The 25,000-nt window shown below is 37.1% G+C and overlaps 4 protein-coding genes and 1 pseudogene across 13 annotated transcripts in view; 4 read left to right on the forward strand and 1 right to left on the reverse strand.

The window, feature by feature from the left end:
• Nucleotides 1-4,375, reverse strand: part of LOC111479709 — an 8,276-nt gene extending 3,901 nt beyond the window's left edge. The window contains exons 1-6 of one of the 2 annotated variants that reach the window (XM_023124522.1): nt 4,245-4,375; nt 4,099-4,178; nt 3,885-3,996; nt 2,945-3,027; nt 1,844-1,909; nt 694-794 (exon numbers count right to left, since the gene is read on the reverse strand). In XM_023124522.1, coding sequence (XP_022980290.1) covers nt 694-794; nt 1,844-1,909; nt 2,945-3,027; nt 3,885-3,996; nt 4,099-4,178; nt 4,245-4,302 — 500 coding nt within the window. In that variant the 5' untranslated portion in view covers nt 4,303-4,375. Of the gene's footprint in view, nt 1-693; nt 795-1,843; nt 1,910-2,944; nt 3,028-3,884; nt 3,997-4,098; nt 4,179-4,244 lie in introns of those variants that run through there. The other variant, XM_023124523.1, reaches the window with a different exon arrangement.
• A 2,086-nt stretch (nt 4,376-6,461) lies between these two features.
• On the forward strand, nt 6,462-9,998 carry LOC111479748 (annotated as a pseudogene).
• An 866-nt stretch (nt 9,999-10,864) lies between these two features.
• Nucleotides 10,865-13,724, forward strand: LOC111479770 (probable calcium-binding protein CML22). Of its 5 annotated transcripts, none has more exons than XM_023124623.1 (6): nt 10,875-11,050; nt 11,186-11,251; nt 12,281-12,541; nt 12,620-12,816; nt 12,895-13,069; nt 13,371-13,724. In XM_023124623.1, the coding sequence occupies exons 3-6, from the start codon at nt 12,337-12,339 to the stop codon at nt 13,505-13,507; spliced, it is 714 nt and encodes a 237-aa protein (XP_022980391.1). In that variant the 5' UTR covers nt 10,875-11,050; nt 11,186-11,251; nt 12,281-12,336; the 3' UTR covers nt 13,508-13,724. The 5 variants fall into 5 exon arrangements, with proteins under 5 accessions (XP_022980390.1, XP_022980394.1, XP_022980391.1 ...); XM_023124624.1 differs by having other exon boundaries at nt 12,316-12,541; XM_023124622.1 differs by lacking the exon at nt 11,186-11,251 and having other exon boundaries at nt 10,865-11,050.
• An 874-nt stretch (nt 13,725-14,598) lies between these two features.
• On the forward strand, nt 14,599-18,835 carry LOC111479667. Of its 5 annotated transcripts, none has more exons than XM_023124469.1 (4): nt 14,600-15,849; nt 16,505-17,033; nt 17,076-18,024; nt 18,430-18,832. In XM_023124469.1, the coding sequence occupies exons 1-4, from the start codon at nt 15,243-15,245 to the stop codon at nt 18,487-18,489; spliced, it is 2,145 nt and encodes a 714-aa protein (XP_022980237.1). In that variant the 5' UTR covers nt 14,600-15,242; the 3' UTR covers nt 18,490-18,832. The 5 variants fall into 5 exon arrangements, with proteins under 5 accessions (XP_022980238.1, XP_022980237.1, XP_022980239.1 ...); XM_023124471.1 differs by having other exon boundaries at nt 14,600-15,306; nt 15,425-15,849; nt 16,505-18,024; nt 18,430-18,831; XM_023124472.1 differs by having other exon boundaries at nt 14,600-15,103; nt 15,425-15,849; nt 16,505-18,024; nt 18,430-18,831.
• Nucleotides 18,836-19,623: 788 nt separating this feature from the next.
• Nucleotides 19,624-24,732, forward strand: LOC111479655 (ubiquitin carboxyl-terminal hydrolase 2). Its single transcript, XM_023124435.1, has 3 exons — nt 19,624-19,890; nt 20,224-22,946; nt 24,190-24,732. Exons 2-3 carry the CDS (start codon nt 20,230-20,232, stop codon nt 24,440-24,442), a joined length of 2,970 nt encoding a protein of 989 aa, XP_022980203.1. The 5' UTR covers nt 19,624-19,890; nt 20,224-20,229; the 3' UTR covers nt 24,443-24,732.
• Nucleotides 24,733-25,000: the final 268 nt, after the last annotated feature.

Consider the following 25,000-nt stretch of genomic DNA (forward strand, 5'->3'; position numbering starts at 1 on the left):
GGGGGGGGGGGGGGGGGGGGGGGAGTGTTATTGAAAGTACAAGGACTAAAACGGAACATTTGAAAGTACATAGAAGAGGCCAAAATGATATTTGAACAAACTAACAATATGGTTATTTTTAAAATTTATTGAAAGTACAAGGATTAAATTTGGACATTTGAAAGTAAAAAGACTAAAATGGTATTTTAATCAATAACTTAATACAAAAGATATAATTACTATTAATAATTCAAGAATAGAAGATATTAAAAACTATTCTAGCTTACATATTTTTAGGATGCAAAAAGAAAACAAAATGACTTTTGTCTTTGTGTTTTATTCTTTTTGATATCCTAATAATTGATCACTAGTCTAAGTATTCATTAAGGTATATGTAAAAATAGTTCCAACATACTGTTTCTCATAAAAATAAATAAATAAGGTTAATATAATATGTTTTTTTAAGAAAATTGCATCATGAAATATATGATAACATAAATGCGGTGGAGGATTTTTAGGAAAGCTACAGAAGTCTAAGATTCTCTCTTTAAAATGTGCGCCTCTGTATTTACATAAAGAAAACTGTTGAAGGTAGTTCATTGGCTATATTGAGAGCACATGGCATGAATGTGCCATGCCATAAAGTAATTGAGCCTAGAAACTATAAGGATATCCCAGCTATGGTAGAGAAAAAAACGCTGCAAAAGCACATACGTATAAGTCATATTGTTGTAAACTCTTGTAGGTGCATTCAACATAATGTAATCCATTATCCCCTTTGCACAAGTTCCTGATCCGCCACCAATTTCATATATCTGTGGACACATAAAAACACACACACACATACACACAATCAAGTAGGCATAACATGATTAGAGAATCAAAACGTATAACTTGTTCAACATCTTGAAGGCTCCTATTTCAAAAGAAGGCTATAACTAATAAATTTGTTTGACTGCTTGCAATGACGTCGTGGAATATTTGGATTAATGGAACAGAACCTTGTGAAGACAAATATAGAGATACTTTTGAACTTCCGGATTTTGTTCATTTTGTGGCTTCTTGAATTGTATTAATTCCAATAGAGGGGGCATTTTTGTAAACCTAAGGACTTCTGTTAGGAGACATTTTATGACCTTGCCCTCTACTCTTATGTCCCTGCCATTAATACAAAGTTTTTGCTTCTAACCCAGAAAAATTATAGCATAGTGTTGAAGCACCAGGCAGGGGAAATTCCATATAGCTTGAGTAAAAATACTGAATTCTTAAATTCAAATCCAAAATCAGTAACCAATTAGCAGTAATGGCTCATAAGTTATAACCACATGCCTAATACGATGCTCGCAATTCTGCTGAAGAGGAAAAATATATATCTCTAGAAAACACTAGTGACGATTCTTATCAAATAAAGAGACTTCCTGATTGGATCTCTCAGAGTAAAAATCACTAAATCTCAACTTTTAACTATTGGTCACATTATGGCTGTATGTTAAGGATTGTCAATAATTTGATTTCCTACGGTACAGAAATCTTTGAGCTTTTCTGTGTGGGACAGGACATCTCAACCCGCTACCACAAAAGTACTAGTTATTTAGCAATCAAGACAAACAGAAGATGGGAAGGCAAGATATCCACCTATAGAAAAGTTGAGGAGGGAGATTACCCAAAAAAAAAAAAAAAAAAGAACCCTCCTCTCAGCTAGGATAAAAAAGTATGACACAATAACAGAAATGTTTAAGATTTAGCAGGCAAGGAACTTATCAAATTGCATACACGTCCTACGTGAAAAAGATAATGCTACAGCAAAATGATCCCGAGTGGCTATGAACTTATAGTTAAGGATCAAGAAAGGTAGAAATCTTACTTTTAGTGGAACAGAAAGATTAGCAGTCCGCATGATTGCTTCGGCAATCCCATGGGCATACCAAGGCTACAAGGAAACAAAATTGCAAAATCAAAGACAACAAAAGCTGACAGACAAAATTGATCAACAAAAGCAAACGTGAATTATGTAGTCACAAAACTTACTATCAAATTAGCTAGATTATATAAATGTTGAGAAGGAAAATTTTGATTCTACTCTCACCAAGGTCGATTAAAAAATTAACAAGGAAAATTCATGGATATACCTTTTTCATGCAAGTTCAAAACTATTTTTCAAAACTTACATTGAGGACAGAATACTCCTTAGAACTAAAGGACACGAATTACAATCTATAGAACAAGGAGAGAATACTCGATATCAGACCCATTGGTTCCTTGGAAAAATTATCTTATTATAACATGAGTATAACTCAATGGTTAAGGTATCATTACTCCCCTTTAAAAGTTCATAGGTTCAAACCCCACCCCCCATATGTAATATAATGTTCTAAAAAGAAGAAAAAGAAAATATTGCTGTCTAGATTAATGCTAATATTACATATGATGCCCCATGAAGAATTTAACAACTTTAATCCTGAATTGAGCAACAACCAATACCTAACAAGAGAATTTGAAGGAAAAAATTCACATTTGGAATTTTTTAAAATTTTACTTATTTTAAAATAGAAATCCTCCTACATTCATACCCTGCATCGTGCACATGTGTACTAGCGTCTAACCATTCCTACCCTTCCTTCAGAAAAGGTGATATAAAAAGTTTTTTTTCTTTCTTTTTCCATTTTTAAACCTTGCAATACAAATGGCCAAGTTGAATCATTAGCCTAATGGATAAATTCCAAGAGAGAGAGAGTAAACATGAAGAAACTCTTCAAAAACTTGGACAAAAGAAATAAGAAAATCTACGACAAGATTTAGTTAGACAAGCAACGATATCCCAAAACCCTTCAAAAAAATAGGATAATTCCTTCTCAAGCATGACAACCAAACAACAGACTTTCGTATTGCACGCATGAATCTGTGCATATGTGAGTGTGCATGAGAGAGAGAGAGAGAGAGAGAGAGAGAGAGAGGAACCAATTGCCTTGAAAAGCTCCACTGGAGTAAACCATGACATGTCACTCTGCTTGTAAATTTTATCCAAGTATATCATATAAGCTTTCCTGCCTAAATCAAGCACACATTGTACGTGAGGAAAACATCACAGCATCGATATCAGTACTGCATTATGCTTCTTAAGAAATTAGCATGGTGAGTTGACCAAAATATGATACAAAGCATTGAAAAGAGAAGAAGGATTAAGCTTCAAATTGTTGGAAAATAATAGATTTAGCAGAGAAGTACGCATTAGAAAAATTTTGGAAAAGGACAAAGTCAGCATAAATTAGTCAAAAAACTAGAAATGGAAGTGTCGGAGAAGGGTAACATCCAAAACATAAGATCAATATAACAGATAGATCATAGCTCGATAACCCCAGAACATCGTTATTCACACATATATTACTAAAATCAGTTTCAACGCTGAAAAAAAAAATTGAAAAAGAAGAAAATAATGTACTATGCCATGCACGAGGTTTTCAGACTCCTTTATTTGCGCTACTGCAAGCAGCTCACTCCAGCTGCCATTATTTGTCATTTCTGTACGATAAATATTGAATTCCATAGATCTATGCTCAAATACTTTTGACCTTAAGAAACGACTTTCATCAATTATAGAATGACATTTCTTCGTAGAGAATACAAAGGGCCTTGTGGTTAACTAAATTCAGATCAAAATTTGCTAGTAATATAGACGTGAAGTATAATAACACAGACACACACCACGTCCTTCAAAGTTCAAATTAAACGACATAAATCAATTGATCGGAAATATGATTACTCTTAAGCCCGTCTCCCGGCCACAGTTTGCTAGCTATTGCAGCAAAACACTGATAAAACAACTTTGGAACGCTCATCGATCCCAATAATTCATTCCTAAATGCTCAAGAACACCCGAACTATACAAATTTGAAACGATGGCGTACCTTCGAGCTGATTGAACTTAATACTGCGTTCCATAACTCCAACCGACCGTGACCGCTGAGCGAAGTATCCATGATTTGCATCATACAATGCGGAATGTATGAAATCACGAACCTGATGAGAATTAATCATCGAAATCCATAACTCCATAATGCGAAATGTGAGGCAATAGGCAAGAACCAATCCGAAAACTAGATAAAACCAGTTAATACTTACAAGAATCGGCTCGTCACCCACAATGTGAGTAGAAAAAAATGATCGAGATAGAACAGCGCACGATTCCTGACATGAAATCACTGCAAAGGAAAATCAAGTATTGGAGACGAAACTGCAGAACACATGGAAATAGAGAGAGAGAATACCTCTAGTAGTGTGAAAGAACAATGAAAGCTTTCTGAAAGAGAACACCAGTGACGCCATAACCAGGATGTCAAGCTCTGAGAGAGTGGGATTGCTATTCTCGCTGAATTGAGGGTTCTGGAGGGATCGGGCATAAACCCTCGCGCCAAATTAAATTTACCCCCGTTAGAAATTTGAAATTACTATTTTAGCCCTGTTTCTTATATAATTATAATTTTGGTCTTTTATTTTAATCTTAATTTTTATTTAAATATTAACGAGTCCTTTATTACAGTTTTTTTACGGTAATATTGTGTCAACTCTTGTGTTTAAAAAATATATATGCAATATTAATTTTTACATTTAATAAATATTTTTAAATAACATTTAAAATAAAATTTCATTAAAATGTCGGGACTTGAATAATATGGCAGTGACCTATAATGAAAATTGAAACTCGAACATCATCTTAACGTTCCAAGTGACTACCACGTCCATTATATGACCCATTTTCCATAAAAAGTATAATCGATTTCTACTTCGATAATTGTTTTGATACATTTATGAAGTATGAAGGGTAAAATTGTACTTTTCAAAAATATATAGATACTTTTAAAACAAAGTCGTGTATATAATATGCATCTCGTTCTATAATCGTATCGTCGTTAGCCTCACGATTTTAAAACACATCTGTTAGGGAGAGATTTCTACACTCTTATGAAAGACTGATGTGAGATCTCACGGATCATTTGCTCGGAAAGAGAATCGTTGACGTTGTGTTTTGCTTATTAGTCATCTATTAGGGTACAGTATGAATGGAGACTACATTCGAATAAGAGCGGTTCTAATGATACACATAACTTTTAGTTATTTGAAGCTTTTATTAGTCATTCTATTATTAAAACCACTCTCATTCGGATATGATATTTCTATCATTAGAATCGTTCTAATTCGAATGTGGCCTCCATACATTCATGTACCATGCATTTAGCATTATGCATGGTACATGAATCAAAACCCTAATGGATGGACAATAAAGGAAAATAAAAATATTTTAAAAAAATTGTTAATTTTCTATTGGTCTCCGGCGAGGATGAGGTAAAGTACGGGTAGTTGTCAACCACGTGTGGTCATAAATAAAATAATAATAAACAGAGCAAATTCTGTTTGGATAGTCATAAATAAAAATAACCAAACACTGGATAAGCCAAACAATTCTCCATTTTGTCCCGAAGAAGAAAAGGAAAGAAGCTACATGAATCAGTAAGGTCAGGGAATTGGCAATCCCGGTTATGAGTGGGTTATCCACGAATCCAATCACGCCTCAAATATCTCTTTCGTCTCCACCGACCAACCAACGTTATGACTAATAAAAACTTCTATTTAATTTTTAATTAGATTTTTTCAAAAACAGTCATCAAAATGACTTTTTTACCCTTCCGAAGCCACCAAAAACCTAACTTGAATGGATGACGTCACGAAAAAATGGGGGACAAAATCTAAATTTACAATTTGCCATTTCAAAATAAAATAAATAAATAAATAAACCACCAGCTCGTTTTATGGAGGGGTCCAGTCTGGCCGCCCAGCTTTGGCTGGCCTCCCATCTTTTTGGACTAGCTCTGTCTCTCTTATCCAAAACAAAATTTAAAGATTCTTACCAGAGATAATATATAGTAAATGTAGACTTAAGCAGTTATAAATTGTATCAAAACTCTGTTTCATTAAGAACATTAGCTTACAAGAGGATGAATTGTGAAATCTGACGTCGAGAATAAAATATTTCTTAGATAGGTGTGGAAATCTCTCACTACTCTTGTCACAATCACACTTTTGATGTAAGCGGACTTGTGATTGTGGCACTCACTTTCCAACAACAACTGAGGTAAGTCAATTCATTATTACATAGCCTACGGCCAAATGACGTATACTCGAGCCTCTGACTTTGGTTTAAGAAGAAGGTCTTAGAAAACAAGGTAGAAAGAGATTTTCAAAAGAGAGATTTTGGAAAAGGGTTATATATGGAAACACTATATAACTAAAAAAAACAGGATTTTGGAGGTTGTTGTTCCTCCATTAATGGCGGCTTAAAGCTACAAATTCTCATGTATCCACTCTCAGTGAAACAAATTTGAAACATTAATCTAAGCATTTCTTGTTTTTTTTGTAAAAGCTTTATTATTTATTTGGGTTTAAAAAAGCAAAAAAGATTCCATGGACGCCATGGATTTCCATGGATTCAAGGTCTAGAGAGAGAAAGAGAAAAAATGCTCTCTGGGTTTTCACAGGAACCGGCGGGAATGTCCTCTGCCATTCCGGCGCTGCCGATGGACGGCGGTGGCGGCGGCGGAAAGTTTCAGGGTTCTCTAGATGGAACGAATCTCCTGGAGATGCTTGTTTGGTTCTCACGTCGGATCCCAAGCCACGCCTCCGATGGACGGCGGAGCTCCATGAGCGATTCGTCGACGCCGTCACTCAGCTCGGCGGCTCCGATAGTGAGTGCACCTTTTTTCCCTTCTTTTTTTGCTTTGTAATTGCTTCTCTCTGCAATTTGGGCTCTGTTTTTTAATGTTTGTGTCACTTAATGCTGGCTTGAAGTGGGAGGAGGCGTTCTTATATCTATCCTTTAGAGACTAAGAACTTGGCTCATGCGGGTAGGTACTCTTATGGGTTAAATTCCAACATTTAAAACGGTTTGTTCATGTTGCTATTAAACTCGTAAAAAGAGTAGTGTAGCGATTTTTGTTCATATTGGTTTCACTACGATCCGCTTTTCTATTAAATGCAATAGAAATAGACCGTGTCAATGAGTTAGTTCGACGTCCTAGGACGGGTATGCAAGCAAGTATTGCCCTTTTTTTAGGGTAGAGTGTCCTTGAGGGAGATGTGGCCTACAACTAGATTCATGTCTATTGTTTTGGTGTCCTTGAAGTTTCTTTCATCTAAGACAAGCTTAGTTAAGTTAGGTTTCTCATTGCTCCCTTAAAGTGTTGGGCATGGAAAAGAAGTAAGTGTGCACTTAGATGAAAAGAAAAACGTTTCCGGCCCAAGGGTATCCCAACACGGAGAGTTTGCCATATATCGGGGTGGAAGATGGAATCGGGTCGGTGCGGGCTGCGAGAGTGGTACCAAATTGAGGCAGGCTAGTGAATAAGGATTGAAACCCAATATGAAAACACTTCCGCTCATGGCTGGACTGAAAAAAGATGCGGGAGCAATGTCACTCGAGTTAGGGGTCTTTTTTTGCAGGATGCCAGGTGTGCAGTAACGCCCAACCAGGTTCGGTTAATAACCATTCTATATGGCTAAGATGCAAGCTTTAGCACTAAGAAACGATTGCGTTGCTGAATAGAACGATTTGTATCGGTTTCTTGTTCGATTATTATGTTTTAATACGTGCTAGAGAGTAAACTCGTCGAGTTCGGAGCCATGGTGTCGTCTTGGTTGCTCTTTCTATAGAGTTGTATGATACTTTCTCTTATTTGATTTGTTCCTAATGGTCAAAATGCTGATATTGGTTTCTCTACACTTTTCAGAGGCAACCCCAAAAACAATTATGAGAACAATGGGAGTAAAAGGCCTCACCCTTTATCACTTAAAATCACACCTCCAGGTTTGTTCATATCGCCGTTATACCGACCGGGCCGAGCCCGACACTCATCTTGTCTTGTTCTATTGTTTGTTCGACAATGTATGTTTTCTTGATGCCTTGTACTAGCAGAAATATCGGCTCAGGAAGCAATCGTTGAAGGAATTGACGGAGAACTCGAAGGATGGTACGAACTTCCTCTTCAAAACAGTTAGGACTTGGCAGTTTCCTTTTCTTGTTTTGTATGGAATGAAGTAGCAAATAGTTCAAACTGTGGGGCGTGCTTACCCTTTTTTATCTAGAGAATTATACATCGACCTACCCGAACCACCGGTTTCGGTTTTTTGCTGTATATCGTTTGTGTGTGAAGCTTAAACGACTCATAGATATGGCCTTTCAGCTTCTTGCATTGCAGAAAGTCAAGAAACAAGTTCGTCATCATCGCCATCATCGAAAATAATAGCTCGAGATTTGAACGAGTATGCTCGACTTTTTTGTTTTACGTAATGGTTGTAATGGTTTTCCATGCTCTATATATGTCTTGCATTGAATAGTTTTGTTTTTCGAACAGTAGTTTCCAAGTCACTGAGGCGTTACGAGGCGTTACGAGCACAGATGGAGGTTCAAAGAAGGCTGCACGAGCAGCTCGAGGTTAGTCGCTAGTTCGTTCTTCCGAAAGGAACTCGAATTTGTAACAGCTCAAGCCCACCACTAGTAGATATTGTCCTCTTTGGGCTTTCCCTTTTGGGCTTCCCCTCAAGATTTTTAATATGTGTCTGCTAGGGAGAGGTTTTCACATCTTTGTAAAGGGTGTTTCGTTCTCTTCCCCAACCGATGTGGGATCTCACAATCCACCCCCCTTCAGGGTCCAATGTTCTTGCTGGCACTTGTTCATTTCTCCAATCGATGTGGACCCCCACCAACTTCACCCTCTTTCGAGGCCCAGCGTTCTTGCTGGCACATCGCCCGTGTCTATCCCCCTTTGGGGAACAACCTCCTCGTTGGCACATCACTCAGTGTCTGGCTTTGATACTATTTGAAACGCCCCAGGCCCACTGCTAGCAGATATTGTTCTCTTTGGGTTTTCCCTTTCGGGCTTCTTCTCAAGGTTTTTAAAACGCATATGCTAGGGAAAGGTTTCCACACTCTTATAAAGGGTGTTTCGTTTTCTTCCCCAACCGATGTGGAGTCTCACAATCCAGCCCCTTCAGGGCCCAACGTCCTCACTGACACTTGTTCCTTTTTTCAATCAATGTGGTACCCCCACTAAATCCACCAGGCTGGCACACCGTCCGTGTCTATCCCCCTTCGGGGAACAACCTCCTCGTTGGCACATCGCTCAGTGTCGGGCTTTGATACCATTTGTAAACGGCCCAAGCCCACCGCTAGCCAATATTATCCTCTTTGGGCTTTCCCTTTCGGAATTCTCCTTAAGATTTTTAAAACGTGTCGGCTAGATAGAGGTTTTCACACTCTTATAAAAGATGTTTCGTTCTCCTCCCCAACCGACGTGGGACCTCACAGAATCTATTGCTATAAATCTTGAGAAAACTCACTGTTTTCCATTTTCAAGTCCATGCTTCTTTTACTTTAAGCGCAGGTGCAGCGTCGACTTCAACTTCACATTGAAGCACAAGGAAAATACTTGCAGTCGATACTCGAGCGGGCGTGTCGAGAATTGAGCGATCAGGCTGCAGCATCTGCTGGACTCGAAGCTGCACGAGAAGAGCTCTCTGAACTTGCAATGAAAGTAGCCAATGAGTCTAAAGAGATGGCACCCTTGGAGGCTCAAAAAGTGCCTCCCTTTTCAGAACTTACTGCTACTCTAGAAAATCCAAAGGCTCCTACGGTTATGCCTCGAGTAGGCGATTGCTCGATGGATAGCTGCTTGACATCAGCTGGAAGCCCGGTTTCCCCGATCGGAGTAGGATCAACTACCACCGGAATGAAGAGACCGAGATCAGTTTTTAGTCATGGAGATTCGATGGCACTCGAGGGCAATGCTCGACACGACGTCGAATGGATGATGAATAATGTTGGATGAAAATTAGGACTTTGCCTTAAAAGTAAAGCCTTTTCTTCTGAGCTACTTGCTCTCTTGTTCACTTCTGTAATGAAAGTATTATACAATCTGTTTTGTGGCTTGTAAATTCTTCATAATCAGACGTTTTGGCTTCTTTGATCTTCATTTACATCTATAACTTAACATGGGGGCAAAATGGTAAATTTCAAAAGTTATTCTTGCATTAAGTCACGGATGCTACTTACCTCGATTTATTTTTTCGGGAATATACCAACATGTTGCTCGAGTTTGTGATGGTCGTTGAAAACCGTAAACAAGTCTATGAACTTTTAATTTTATGTTCGATAAATTTCTAGATTTACAAATTTAAGTGATTTTTCATTATTATTTTGAAAGAGCGGTCCATTGACACAAAATTCATTGCCTTTTTCATCATTCTCTCCCCTCAAAATGAGAATCTTTGTCTTGTCAGGTACCCTTTTATTGAAGGTCGCTCGAGCTTTTCCTGTGAGTATGACATGGGTTACTTCAATGTCATAGTGCCTGGTACTCGAACATTGGCTTGACGTATTTTCTCTACCCCTTCTTGCCCTGAAAAAACAGAGGCACCTTGTATCCTTGAACCGATAATCATCTTTTGATTAACCTAGCCTCCTCTGTCCCTCGGGACGAATAAGGGGCAATACAGGAATATTCACCGATGCAAAGTTCCCACGAGATTGACATCTCTTTGATGCTCGTGCCAATAAAAGCTTAATTGAAAAGGGTCAACATCTTTTTAACTGTCGTGATTTTCTTTAAATAACTTATAAGGTGTCGATAGATAATTTTAGTCACGACGATAATAATATTTGTTTATATTGCTTATATGAGAATTTTTTTCTTGTTTTTAAAATTTAATTGGTATTTTTTAAATATAGATGTAATATAAATAAATAAATAATTGAAATAAAATATTAACTATATATATATATATAAAATACAAAATTTATGTATATATATATATATTTTTATTAAAGTTAAGATATTTAAAGCATTTAGGATTATAGGTGAGCAGAGCTGCTCTGTTGTCAAAGAAACCCATAATGGCATCTCCACTTTAGACCAAAGCGAAACCCGTTCCATTTGTCTTCCCTCCGTTGCTTTTTTGTTTCCTATTTCCTCCGCCGAACTTCAGACGAGCTTACTTCTCAGTGTTTCCATGGAAGTTTCATCTGGTGAGTACAGCTTTCTTTTTCTTCAGAGTCCATGTCGTCTCTTTCGCTCAGTCTTTTTGTTCTTGCTACTCGATGCTCATTCAATTCATCGCAGAGGAACAGACGGAGTGTTTTATTTTTTTGTTCATTTTGCAGTACTTTCGCGTAAAAGAATTTAATCTGTTCGTCGTCTTGGAGTCTATTTTGTGTGAAATTTTGTATGTAAGTTCTGTATCTTGTTGTGTGTTGAAACAGAATTATTTGCCTTGTTGAATGTTGCTCGTCGTTTGCGTCGATTTATCTGTTAATCGTGCCGATTGACGGTGTAATCTAGGGGTTAAATTTGATGTTCAATAGCCATTTTGAATGATTTCTTTGGGATTACGTTAAGTTAATCTTGGAATTTGTTGTGAACATGAGTATCTGGTCGAAACCTCGAACTGAAATCGTATAGCAGGGTTGTTCACAATTGATAGGGCAAACGTCTGAGAGTAAGAAACACGCAAAAGGACAGATAGCTAGAAATTTGGAAAGAAAGCGATTTACAAGCGATGTAGGTAGTCCATAATTTGGTGGGAAATCTCGTGTCTGAGGCTTTGGGAAAGGATGGATTACTGGATTTTTCTTTCTCTCATTAGAATGTATTGATGCAATCCTACTCTTTTTCGTTTTTTGTTTTAATTTATTAAACAACATCCAGGAAGAAACTTTGGAGAGCATATCCGAAGTACGTATCCACGTTTCAAGTGGATGGGAAGTAGTGATGATCATAAGAGATACTTCAGAAATGTTTGCATGTATAGCATTTCTTTTCCATTTTCATAGGCAAGCAACAGTTAACGTTGCAACTTGTATGCAACTTGTATTATTCTTAGGATGCTCAGTTCCTTGCTATCACAAATCTACCCGAAAGCTTAAGCTAATGGGTTATGGTCAATTTAATTATGTAAATCATTCTCTCACGTGTTGGCTTCAAAATTTGTAGAACGTAAGTGGAAATCAATATTAATTGGGGAGGAAATATCATTATAGGAGTTCAAACACAAGATTTCCTGCTCTGATATCATGTTAAATCATCAATCAACCCAAAAGTTTAAGTGGATAGATTATGATAAATTCAATATATCATTACTTTAGGAAACCCTAAATGCTTATTTTCCGTTCTCGAGTCTTTTTTGGCTGTTTGACAACTTCTGGAATTGCTATTTTGTTCATAGGATATGCTGATTTTGTTTTCATTTGACTTGTCAGGCACACATTGATTTTCTCTATCTTTTACTCTAAAGGAACGTCTCACTCTAGCCATCATGTCCAAAGTTGGAAACATGTTTTTGTGCTGCAGTTCATCAAATAAATACAACAGAATAGATGAAAAGCTTGGAAGAAAAATGGTTGAAGTCAAAAGAAATTTAGCTGGACATGACAATTTCAAGTCATTAAATGGCATAATCTTGAGATTTCCCCAATTCAGAGAGGGATTACAAAACATCAGGGGTGTATTTGCACAGTATGGTGAGCTTTATTTCAGCTGTATCACTCTTTTTGAGATTCTCCTGCTCTGGATTTTCTCACATTCTCTCTCTCTCTCAGATGAAGATTCCAATGGAAGCATCGATCGCGAAGAACTCAAGAAATGCTTACAGCAGCTGCAAATGCATATGACTGAGGACGAAGTTGAGGATCTTTTCCACTCTTGTGACATTGATGGAAGTGCTGGAATACAATTCAACGAGTTTATCGTTCTTCTATGTCTCATTTATCTCCTCAAGGACCAGCATTCGCCCACCGTAAGCACAAACTTTTCACATTCAGTTTTCAATCTGTTTGTTATTCTTGGGCATAACCATCCGGGATGTTTGTTACAGAAATCAAAGCTGGGTTCACCTCAACTTGAAGCAACTTTTGACACCATAATCCAAGCTTTCATATTTCTTGATAAAAATGGTGATGGCAATCTCAACAAGAAAGAAATGGTCAAGGCTCTGAACGAGGCTTCTCCATTCGAGAGATCCCCTGCACGCATTACAAAGACTAGATTTCGTATTCCTCCCTTCATTAACGATTCTCCGTTTTCGTTTAACAAATCGTTCTAGACAGTTTAAACATATCTGATCAAACAAGGTGTCAAATACACCTTCATACACATTAAACTTCCTTATTTTGACTTTAGTCCATTTTAGTTCCTCTACTTTCAAAATGTTTATTTTGGTTCTCGTACTTCAACCTCGATTCATTTTGGTCTCTATTCTTTTACAAACTAGGCATTTTAGTTGAATGTTCTGATACCAATGATTAAAGCCGTGCTTTTATATTGATTTTCCACTTTTGTTGATTGATACAGGAGAAATGGACTGGAACAACAGTGGGAAGGTGAATTTCAGGGAGTTTCTATTTGGTTTCATTAACTGGGTTGGAATTGACACGGATGATGACCTCTCTCTCTCGAATGAAGTTATGGGACATCACGACATCGTATAGACATGAAAGACAGCGGCTTCAAAAATAAGGTCAGGCTGATATGTCATATTCATAACTGAATGTTTGTTTATTTCATTTGGTGAATTGTAATTGTAATGTTCTGAAGATGTTGTGAATTATATTACATAATGTTATTCTTATTGTCGTTCTGTTATGTAATATGAATGTAGTTCAATTAATCGAGATAATTGTATGGATGAGACATCATCGTATTTAAGCCAATGTTTTGACCAATTAAACTACGTTATCTTAAAAATTTGATAGTCAGATCTCTCATCCTTACCGTTATTAAATTAAAAAAATATTTTTTTTTTCATTGCCCTTGTCATTGTTATTTGTTGTTGTTACATTATTAAGCTTTTCTAATGAATTAAACATTAAATATTTATGACTTAGGTATTAAAGTTCAAATTTCTAAGATTTTAAAAACATAATAATGATTTAATATGAGGAATTGAATTATGTTTTTTTTTTAATTTATAAATAACACCTTGAGCCTACTACATGAAAATACAAATAACTACATGAAAATACAAATAACTAAAAATGTAGGGATCATAATTTTAAATGAAAATACTACTACTAGTCTAGCTCTTTTTTTTTTTTTTTATATATAAAATAATGAAAATAAATAACTTTTCAATTCCATGTTTTTATAATTTCTACTTTAAAAAGTCGCTAATAAATTTTTAATTTTTAATTTTATATCTAACATATTTATAAATTTAAAAATATTTGAATTTAGCTCACTTTAAATGAGTTAACACGTAAATTGGATATAATTTAGTAGAGAGAATATTAATTAATGGATTATACAAATAGTTTTAATATGTTATACGAAATAATTAACATAATTAAACATATATTTGAGGCATTATATACTGAATAAAGTCAAAAAGTTGGAATCTTCCACTCACAACTAAAAAAATATTTTAATATTTTTGGAGTATTTCGTATAATTAATATATATTTAAAAAATTTAAATCTCAGAGGGCGTGGACTAATCGTCAAGATCATTAAGAAACTTAAAGCCACGTGGCAATCCCGCCGGCGCCGCATCTGGCGTGGAAAATATACAGATTAAATCGACTCAGCTTCACTCAGCTCGTTTTTCTTTTTTCTTTTTTCCAAAATTTTTCTCTATATTTCTCATCCCATTTTTCTCAGTATCATGATCCTCTACCTCACACGACGTTACTAAATCGACTTTTATGGAAAGTTAGTAGGGTTTTTATATTCGAGAAATCGAAAGTGGAAACCGCCACCATTGAATCACTTGATTTTCCTTTCCATTTAACTTCCCGATTTTTCATTTTCATCTACTAATTTACTTGTTTTCGTTGTCCGAAGCATATTGTTGTGAAGTTGCTGAGAGTTGAAAGCTAATGGAAGTTCGAAAGAAACGCTGATTTCTGTTCGGTTTTTATTCTTCCTCTGTTTAAGTTTTTGTGATTTCCATTTACGACCAGTGATGCTCACTGTGGTGGAGTGAAGTTCGCGGTTGGATGTAGATTTCGAGTTAAAGTTGTAGCTCTGAATTGTAGATTCAGTAAGGGACTCGTTCGATTTTCTGAACTTTTCACCGGCGAAAACGAGGTTTATTTTCTATTCTGTTGTCTTTTGTAGCTTGATTCATGGTTTCAATCTTATTTCTGTTCGTCTAGCGACTAGGAAAGTAGTTTTTCGTATTTGTTTGATTGGATAGCATTGGACGTTGAAGTTATTCTTGTGGAAAATGGCTTGTGAAGCTATACAACTGTGGACATTTAATGGATTAGTGGCTGCGTTTCTTGATCTTGGTATAGCTTTTCTTTTATTATGTGCAACGAGTCTTGTTTTCTTTACATCCAAATTTCTGGCGCTGTTTGGGTCATGTCTGCCTTGCCCTTGTGATGGACTATTTGGGGACCTCGGTAGTGATCACTGCTTCCAAAAGTTGCTAGTGGATTGTTCATCCAAAAAAATATCTTCAGTCCTACATTCAACTAGAGAAAAGTTCCCATTGGATTCCATGTGGGATCAAGAGCCAAAATGTTGTTTTAAGTCGATGTCGGTGCACAAGAGGAATGTGAAGGAGGCGTGTGTTGAATTCAAATGTGAAGCATCAGGTGATTCCTGGTTTAAAACCAGATCACCTCGAGGTATGATTTATGGAGACGTTCTCAATATGAACGAATCGCGTTATAAAGGCGGTGTGGGTGGCAGGAAGATTGCATCAGTGTCTCCAAATGACGTTTTTCAGTCGGATGTGGAACTGGAAGACCTTTGTCATTCTCCTTCAAGCTTCTGTGGATTTGGGGATAACAATAACGAGGATGGCTTCTTTTCTGTTGATTCTGGAGGTAATGAAATTTAATGTGTACCATTTGTCATTCTTTCCCTGTTAGATCAACTTAAAAAATCATGATCATTTATGCGAATTGAATTGCCTTTTCATGGCAGCTATGAGCTTATTAGGATAGCAAATGGCTGACAACTCTATGTCTTCTGAACTTCATTTTTATTGTAGTGTAGCATTTATGCATTATGCTTAGGTCCCTTAACTGTTTTCGGAGATTGATTGGAAAGTTCGGTATTGGAAACCGAATTATGTTTCGAATATGCATTTTGGACGTTGAGATCATAAATTTTGATGTTTGGGAGAATTTCCTCTTTGACAAGTCTGATATTTTGAATTTTCAAGTGAATGCCGTGAAGAATGCAGCAAAAATTTGTTTTTATTTGGTTTTGCTCATTACTTTGTTCCTTATTTACGCTAGCTAAGCTAATAAATAGTAATTTTTCCCTTCAATCAAATAAAAAAGCTTATTGATTGATTCAGGGCGTGGTTCTCCTTCTTAAAACCCATTGAGGGGGCCTCGGCCTGGGAGGGAGTGGCCGAGCAGTAATAGTATTTTCTAACGGAAGTTTTAAGTTTCCTTGTAAGAGAAATTTTGCATTTTCTTCATAATTTTTCATGGTGATAACTGCAATCTTGGTGTTCTAATTAAACTGTAGATGAAGGGGAGGCTTCATTAGACAACAGCAATCAATATAAAGTATTTCCCGATCTCGAACTAGATGATTCTTATGATGAGAAAATATGCGCAGAGATGTATGGAGCATCTGCTGAAGAGGCTAGGAACAACTGCAGAGGGGAGTATTGCTTGGATGGTAATGAGAGTGATAGAATCAAACTATTGGAACAATCACTTGAAGAAGAGCAGAAAGCTCGCGCTACCTTGTACCTGGAGCTCGAGAAAGAGAGAAGCGCTGCTGCCACTGCTGCTGATGAGGCCATGGCTATGATATTACGTCTTCAAGAGGAGAAGGCTTCTATAGAAATGGAGGCTAGGCAATACCAGAGGATGATAGAGGAGAAAACTGCTTATGATGCTGAGGAAATGAGTATTCTTAAAGAAATTCTAGTGAGGAGAGAGCAGGAAATGCATTTCCTGAAGAAGGAAGTTGGAGCTTTTCGGAGAAGTTTCTTTGATAATGGTGGAGTGAGTGTTGATATGCTTGACACTGAATTTACACCCCCATGGGCCCCTTCTTCCCCCTATCCAACTGAAGATCCATCTCATATGCTTCAATGCATCAATGGATCCATTACAGACAAGCAATCTCATGAGTTACCATCAGTGGAGTCGCGAAACTTAATTTTTGAGTTTGGGGAAGAGTCCCCTTCGATTCAAGCAGTTGAATTCGCTGATGCTGCAAAAGCTAGGGGCATGTTGCTGCACCAAGTTGCCGATAATTTCGAGGGCGGTGAAGAGATTGATGAGTTACAAGGAAAGGGCATGGTAGAAGATAAAAATTTATACATTGTACCAGGAGAAGTAAATGAACTGGAGCCATATCCGAAAAGCAATGTGTCGAATGACCTAGGTAAGGTCGAGCAGTGCACAGAGTTTACTCTTGATGAACAAGAAAAGGTCTACAAAGATTCACTTGACGGGTTGGAATCTGCGGAAACAGCTCTTCCTTGTGTTGAGTATAATTTGGAAAAGCAATGGGACCATCAAAAGCAGTGGACAAGAGATTTCAAATCTGTGAATGATACAGATGCCTGTCCTCATGATATTCATGTCATTGAAGATGAAGCTAGAATGCACAATGAAGCAAGTGCTAATGCTCGTGAAGAAACATTGGTTAATGGTAGCTCGAGTATTCCAGTTAATTGTGATAGTTCATCCTTCAGTTTGTTGCAGAATGAACTAGACATCACGAGAAGCAGCTCAGATGCCACTGGAAGATTTCCACCAATGGCTCGTTCTCGAAGCAATTCCTTGCGTTCTGAATTGCGTAGAAACTCGATGTCTGCTGTCGATTATGAAAGGTCGAAAATCGGCAATGAAGTTGAGTGGCTCAGAGGAAGGTTAAAGATTGTTCAAGAGGAAAGAGAAAAGCACAAGTTATCTGTGGAGAGCAAAGAGAAGGAGAACAATCAATTACAACTTTTAGAAAACATAACAAAGGTGCTCTCGGATCCTGGAAAGGCAGCTCTGCAGGCTCCATTGCCTCCATCCTCTAAGGTACATTAACCAATCTTCAGTTAATATTATTATTAATACGCAGATCTATTAGAAATTACGTTTCTCCATAATGGTATGATATTGTGCACTTTAAGCATAAGCTCTCGTTGGTTTGATTTTGGTTTTCCCAAAATGCCTCGTACCAATGAAGATGTCTTCCTTACTTATAAATTTATGATCAACTCCTTAATTAGTCGATCGACTACTCTCCCAACAATCTTCAATAAGATCTATACCTTCTTTTCGTGTATTGTTTAACAAATCTAACAGATCAATGACATTGTAGAATGAAACCTTATTTTATCATTCAACTCGGTCCAAGAAAAACCATAAATGCTCTGCAATTCTAAAACTCTGCCTGCCTTTTAGTCGTTGTCTATTCATTCTTGATGGCTCTGTTTTCAGGATGTGTCAAAGAAACGTTGCTGGCGAAGCTCGTCCTTAGGCATTCACAGAAGCAGCTAGCAAGTTTTAAGTCCCACCAAAAAAACCAAACGAAACGAAATGAAACGAGAGCGCCATAGCAGAACACGATACAGCATCCTCCAGGTTAGAAATTCTAGTCTTTTTGCCCCACTGCCATACAAGACTACAAGTCATATGTAAATTAAGAATAACTTGACAGGTTAGGGCTTAGATCATATGTACTTTTTCTGTTAAAAGTTCTGATGTGGGGCGATAGATGTTGGGATATAGAGCCTCCTAAACTGTATTTAATAAATTGAAATCCCATATATATCTCGTGCTTACAAAATGTACTTTTTTTTTTTTTTTGTTATCTGTATTATGTCATGTTGTATGTATTTGAAGTCATCGATAAAACTTTTAGCCAATATTCCTTTTTGAGTTTTGTCTCTTGTTGTTTGTGTTCATCTTGATCAGGTGTGTGTTGTTGAGTGATCTTAACAACAGATTGTAGTTGTCATATTTATAACCGTTAGATGGATGAAAATGAGATGATAAGATGTTTTTTTGTTGTTCGTCTAAGAATTTGTAGTAGTAGTCATATTCTGTTGATTTAAAAAACATCGTTGACGTCCTCGAATCACTTATTGAGTTTTTCTTAGGGTTGGAATATTCTAAATCTTTAATGAATTCAACTCTTAAAATTTTTTAAAATTAAAAAATTTAAATTAATTCTTTGAAATCAATTTGAAAATAGGATTTTAAATTTCATTTTATAAAAAATATATAAAATTAAACTTTTGAGATGTTAAAATTTACCAATTTACTATGCACAAAAATATTTAAATATCATATTGGACACATTTAAGGGAATTTCAAAGTTTAATCATTAAAATATATATATATATATATATATATATATAATTATTACTAATATGTAAAATAAAATATAATTTAAAATGTCATCTGTGTATTTTCAATCAATTTTCAATTTATTATTCATAAGCCTTTTTAATATAAATTTTGAGAATAAAAATAATTTTAAATAATTAAATTAAGATTTATTGAAAGTATAAAAATAAAAAATTTACGTGTACAAAATAATTATAATTTAATTAAGAATTATAATTTACCAACGAAACTATTAATTGAGCCAATTTATTTAAATATTCTCACCCCCTTTAATTACTACTTCTCTGCTGCTGAGACTCTCCGTTTCTCTCTCCTCTCATCAGAAGCCCTCAGGCCTCACTAATCCGCCGCTTAGAACCATCTTCATCGGCCAGATTAAGAAGAGTTTTAGTAGCAGCAGCGGGAATGTGCAGGCTTCTCTCCCTCCTTCGCAATCTCTCGAGATCTTGAAGCATTGTTCTTGAATTTTTCAATCTCCATTTCCTCATGTGATTGCTGGTTTCGTTGTAAATTTCCATCAGCAGTCTTGGTTCTCTTCATATCTAAAAGGTACAGGATTTCGACTTCGGTTCTTATTTTGTCTTGACCTCTGTGATTGTTCAGAAGAAGCTCTTGCCCACCGTTTTCAATTTGAAATATTCTTCTGGATCTTCGTTAGGATTAGAAGATGATGCGCCTATAGGTTCTATGGATTGTGTATGGTTGTGTATAAGTTACAGGGATGGCTGACTCTGAAGTTCCTCGCGATTGTTCGATTTCGAGGGGGTGGGGTCTTTTATTATTGTTGTTGTTGTTGTGGTAGCAGATTTTGTTTGATTTGATTATGTTACGGACAATTTTTGCTTCATTTGTTTCTAGTAGTATCTCAGAATCTGTTTTCAGGGAACCATGGGGAAGAAAGTTAAGAAGAAGAACAACCGAGCCCCTCTGAAAGAGAAGCGGGTATCTTCAAGTTCACCGAGGAAGGCGCCCCAGCGAAGCAGCCCAACGGTGGAGATTGCTGTTGAGGATGTGTCAGTTGTTAAGGAGAGAAGCCAATGCCAGCACCTTGATAAATGCTTTAATTTCAAAGAGTTATCATCTAAACTTGCGTCCTCGGAACCTATTAGCTGTGAAGATTGTCAAGACAGTTCAGCTGATAGAAGGGGGAGTAAGGGGAAGGCTAAACATGGGAAGAAAAAAGGGGGAACTTCTGTGGATGTAAAACCTGATGCCAAAGCAATTTGGATTTGTTTGCAGTGTGGGCATTATGCCTGTGGAGGTATTGGACTTCCTACCAACTCTCAGATTCATGCTGTTCGGCATGTCAGGCAAACTCGACACCCTGTGGTGATTCAGTTTGAAAACCCACAGCTTCGATGGTGTTTCTCTTGCAACAAATTACTTCCAGTAGAGAAAACTGATGAGAATGGTGAACAAAATGATGGCGTGTCTAATGTGGTGAAATTAATTAGGGATCGGTCGATCAAAGCCTCGCCTGTGGACATTGAGAACACATGGCATGCAAGCAGTGAAGTTACAGCTGCAACTAAATTAGAATGTTCAATGTTAAGTGATCTGGACGGAAGAAATCATTATGTTGTAAAAGGATTGATTAATCTAGGTAACACTTGTTTTTTCAATTCAATCCTTCAAAATCTATTGGCCATTGATATGTTGAGAGATCATTTTATGAAATTGGAAGAATGTGTTGGACCTCTAACTATAGCCTTGAAGAAGATCTTTATAGAAGCAAGAATGGAAGGAAGAATGAAAGGTTCAATAAATCCAAGATCAGTTTTTGGCTGCATCTCTTCCAAAGCCCCTCAGTTCAAAGGATATGAGCAACACGACAGTCATGAATTGCTTCATGCCCTGCTTGATGGATTGTCTACTGAAGAGCTGACTTCGAGGAAGATGACAAAGTCTAAGGAAGAGAGAATGTCTGGAAATCCCACTCCTTCTTTTGTTGATGAGATGTTTGGGGGCGAAATATCAAGTGCTGTATGTTGCAAAGAATGTGGCCACACATCAACAGTTTATGAACCATTTCTCGATCTTTCTCTTCCCGTTCCAATGAAGAAACCTCTGGCCAAAAAGGTCCAACCAGTCTCTCGGGCAAAGAAGACAAAAGTGCCACCAAAGAGTAGTGGAAAGACGATTCGTAAAACTGGCAAGCCTTCAGATGTTGTACCAGTTCAAATTTCCTCGCTCCCATCATCCAGTAATGAGTTTTCCCTTGCATCAGAGGCCAGCGCCGCAAGTTGCACAACTACCATCACGGAGAAGACTTTAAGTTCTCAGAATGCCTCAGATGTTAAAGAGCCTGAAAAAGAAGTTTTGATTGAGAATGGAGGAGAATGTGCTTCAGATAATTTGACGTGGATGGATTTCCTTGGACCAGAACTAACTGTCGAAAATTGTGATATTTCCACTACTCAGGAGTCTGAAAATAACGTTGAAGTATTTATCAGTGGCGATTCACAAAGCATCTCTGGGTCGGGTATGCAGGTGTCGACCCTTCGCAATGAACCCAATCAAGGACCAGATTTTTCTTCAGTGAATTCGTGGGATGAATCCCCTTTACAGGTTCAAGCCTCTGAAGTTTTGCTGCTCCCTTACAAGGAAGAGAGCTCCACTGCTGAAGTAGCAAAAGCAGATGATCAGGCTTCCTCATCAATTTTGGGATGTGCTCAAGATGATTTTGAGGGATTTGGCCTTGGTGATATGTTTGATGAGCCTGAAATCCCCATAGGGCCCATTGCGAGGCCCTCCGCCGCAAATGAAGTTGCAGAGAGTAGTTTTGTTAGCGAGTCTGAGCCTGAGGAAGTTGATAATACTAATGCTCCCGTCTCTGTGGAGAGTTGTCTAACTTATTTCACAAAGCCAGAACTTCTGTCCAAGGAAAATGGATATAACTGTGAGAAATGCTCAAAAAGGCTACAACAACAAAGGTTGGAAATGAAGAAACAATCAAAAGTTGCTCGCAAAGCTGTAGCAAATGGATATCAAACTGATGTAGGGGGTGATATATCTAGTTTCAACGTGGACTCTTCAGTGGAAGTAAAAAATCAAAGAAATATGAACTTAATAAATGGTTCTTTAAGTCATAGTAGCGGTGAAAGCTCGAAGTTGAAAGAAAATGCAGATTGCTCCAGTCGAGATAGAACAAAACCTGTCGATTGCCAGAAAGGCAAGATGGATTCTCTTGTTTTGAATGAAGATGAAGCTAAGGTTGACATAGATATGAATCCTGGCCTAGCATATTCTTCAGGTTGTAATAACACCAGCAATCAAGAGAATTCTGATGATAAATCCAGGTCTTATCTTTCCAACGATGATCCTAAAGGCAGGGGACTTGCAAAAACTAATATTGAGCCCTTGAGTTCACAAATATCTGCCGAGAACCAACCAGAAAAAAGTGAGGATTGTGAGATGAATTCTGATTCAACAATTGTGTATGTGAAAAGAGATGCAACAAAGAGGTTTCTCATTCACAAGGCCCCTCCTATCTTGACAATTCATATAAAGAGGTTCAGTCCGGATGCTCGGGGTCGTTATAGTAAATTGAATGGCCACGTCAAATTCAAGGAAACAATTGATCTCAAACCATACATGGATACTAGGTACCATCTTCATCCTGTTGCACTTTACATTTTTTTCAATTCCCCAAAAGCATTGCTTACATCCTTTTAACCTGGATAAAAATATCAATTTGTCAACTGCTACCTCTTCTCATATCCATTCAAAGGACCTAAATTTTCCATACACTTTGTTAATTGTTTATCAGTACACCCAAATGGCATGTTTACTCCATGTTGCTTTCTAAGTGATGTGCTTGTAGATTCTTAGAATTTGCATCAAACTATACAAGGTTACTTTGAAAGGCCAGCTTTGGTGGATGCTGATGGTAAGCAAAACACAACGTAAAATTTTCATAACCACTGTTGTTGACTAGACTAGATCTATAGGCTCCTCTTTGTCCAACTTATTATCAGATCAGAAGCTGCGCTTCAATGGTATAGGCACCATAATATGGACCCTTGAAGCACTCTTATCATGATCTTGAATTTACCGGTAGAATGACGATGATCGTGGAAGGTGATAGCATTGTCATTGTTTTATGATTGCTAATGAAATCACGACTCTGGCCATCATCATTCTACTGCATTTTATCTCTGATTCTGATAATTGCACTTCCATTTAACCTCCACTTTTCCATTACCATAACTTTTGTACTCTCCTTAGCAATTGGAGAAGCTTTTTGTAGATCCTTCGTTATGAGGTTAAAAACTCCTAAATTTCACACTACCAAAAAAATCGTTTCTTATAAAAAAAATTAATAATCGAGAACCTGATCTGAGAAAATGGTGAGGGTGTAAACAAAAAGAAGAAAAACATTGCATGGGAAATTTTGATTCGCCCAATCTATTATAGCTCATGGGTTCACATTCATTAACTCGAAGAGTTATGGCTTATACTGTTTTTTTGGCATGTGGAGTTTCATACACTATTGACACCAGTGCACAGAATTTCACCAAGTGAGAGTACATTTCCATAGTGCTCCCGAGCCGAGGCTGGGGGCCGAGGCTGCAGTCATGCTTCAGATTTCCTTGTCTTGCATTGAAAAGAAGTATTCACCACTGGTTTTTCATATCATTTATAGATCCTCAGTTGTAACTTATTTCCTTCTTGGTTATACTATGGTGGGTACAGATGCATACTGAAATGATATATATTTTACCTTTGGATTTGTTGGAGAGTTGAACTAATATGAAAGCTTAGTGAGGATTTGATGATTAGCAGTGACTGAATTTGAACAATTGTACGGTAATATAACATCAACACCATATTGTTTTATGTTCCCAGGTGTGCAGATAGGGACAAGTGTAAATATCAGTTGGTCGGGGTCGTGGAGCACTCGGGATCTATGAGAGGAGGCCATTATGTTGCATACGTGAGAGGGGGCAACAGGAAGAGGAGGAATGGGGAAGCTGAAGAAGATGCTTCTGTTTGGTATTATGCAAGTGACGCCTGCGTAAACGAGGTTACCCTGGACCGGGTTCTTGGCTGCGAGGCATACATCCTATTTTATGAGATAACAGGTCAAATCTTTGGCTAACACAACACATGCTTTTACTTCTTCATAACTTCCAACAGAAGAGACAGGAAAGAGAGAGAGAGAGTGAGAGGCAGATGAGTGTACACCTTTTACAATACAATTTTTCCTCCCCAGTAAAAATCCATTCTTTTTGATCTATTAGATCTAGGTTTTGAAATATGGTTATCACAAAATTTGTCTAATTGCCAACGCCAATAGGGGGGGTGTGGGGGCTTTGAGGTCTTGGCTTTTATCACCCTGGATTTTGTTATATGAGATATGTGGTTGCTCAAATTGATTCTTTTTCCATCTATTTTTTCCCTTTGTGTCTTTCTTAGACGCGAGAACATTTATCTTGACAGATTAGTATTAACAAATCCAACTTTTGAGTATACGTTTCAATGACACTTGAACGTTTGTGAATTCATTCCTTTTTCTCAGGCTCGAATGTGCTTTTGATACTGACATATAAAATAATATCTAAAATAATATCGACTATAATAGCTGCAATATCACGTTCAAGCTCTATTTGGATTCAGTCTCGATGCAATGTAGTCTGCTTCATAATGATCGTGAAAT

This window comes from Cucurbita maxima, unplaced genomic scaffold (assembly GCF_002738345.1).
Source record: "Cucurbita maxima cultivar Rimu unplaced genomic scaffold, Cmax_1.0 Cma_Scf00005, whole genome shotgun sequence".
Taxonomy (NCBI): Eukaryota; Viridiplantae; Streptophyta; class Magnoliopsida; order Cucurbitales; family Cucurbitaceae; genus Cucurbita; species Cucurbita maxima.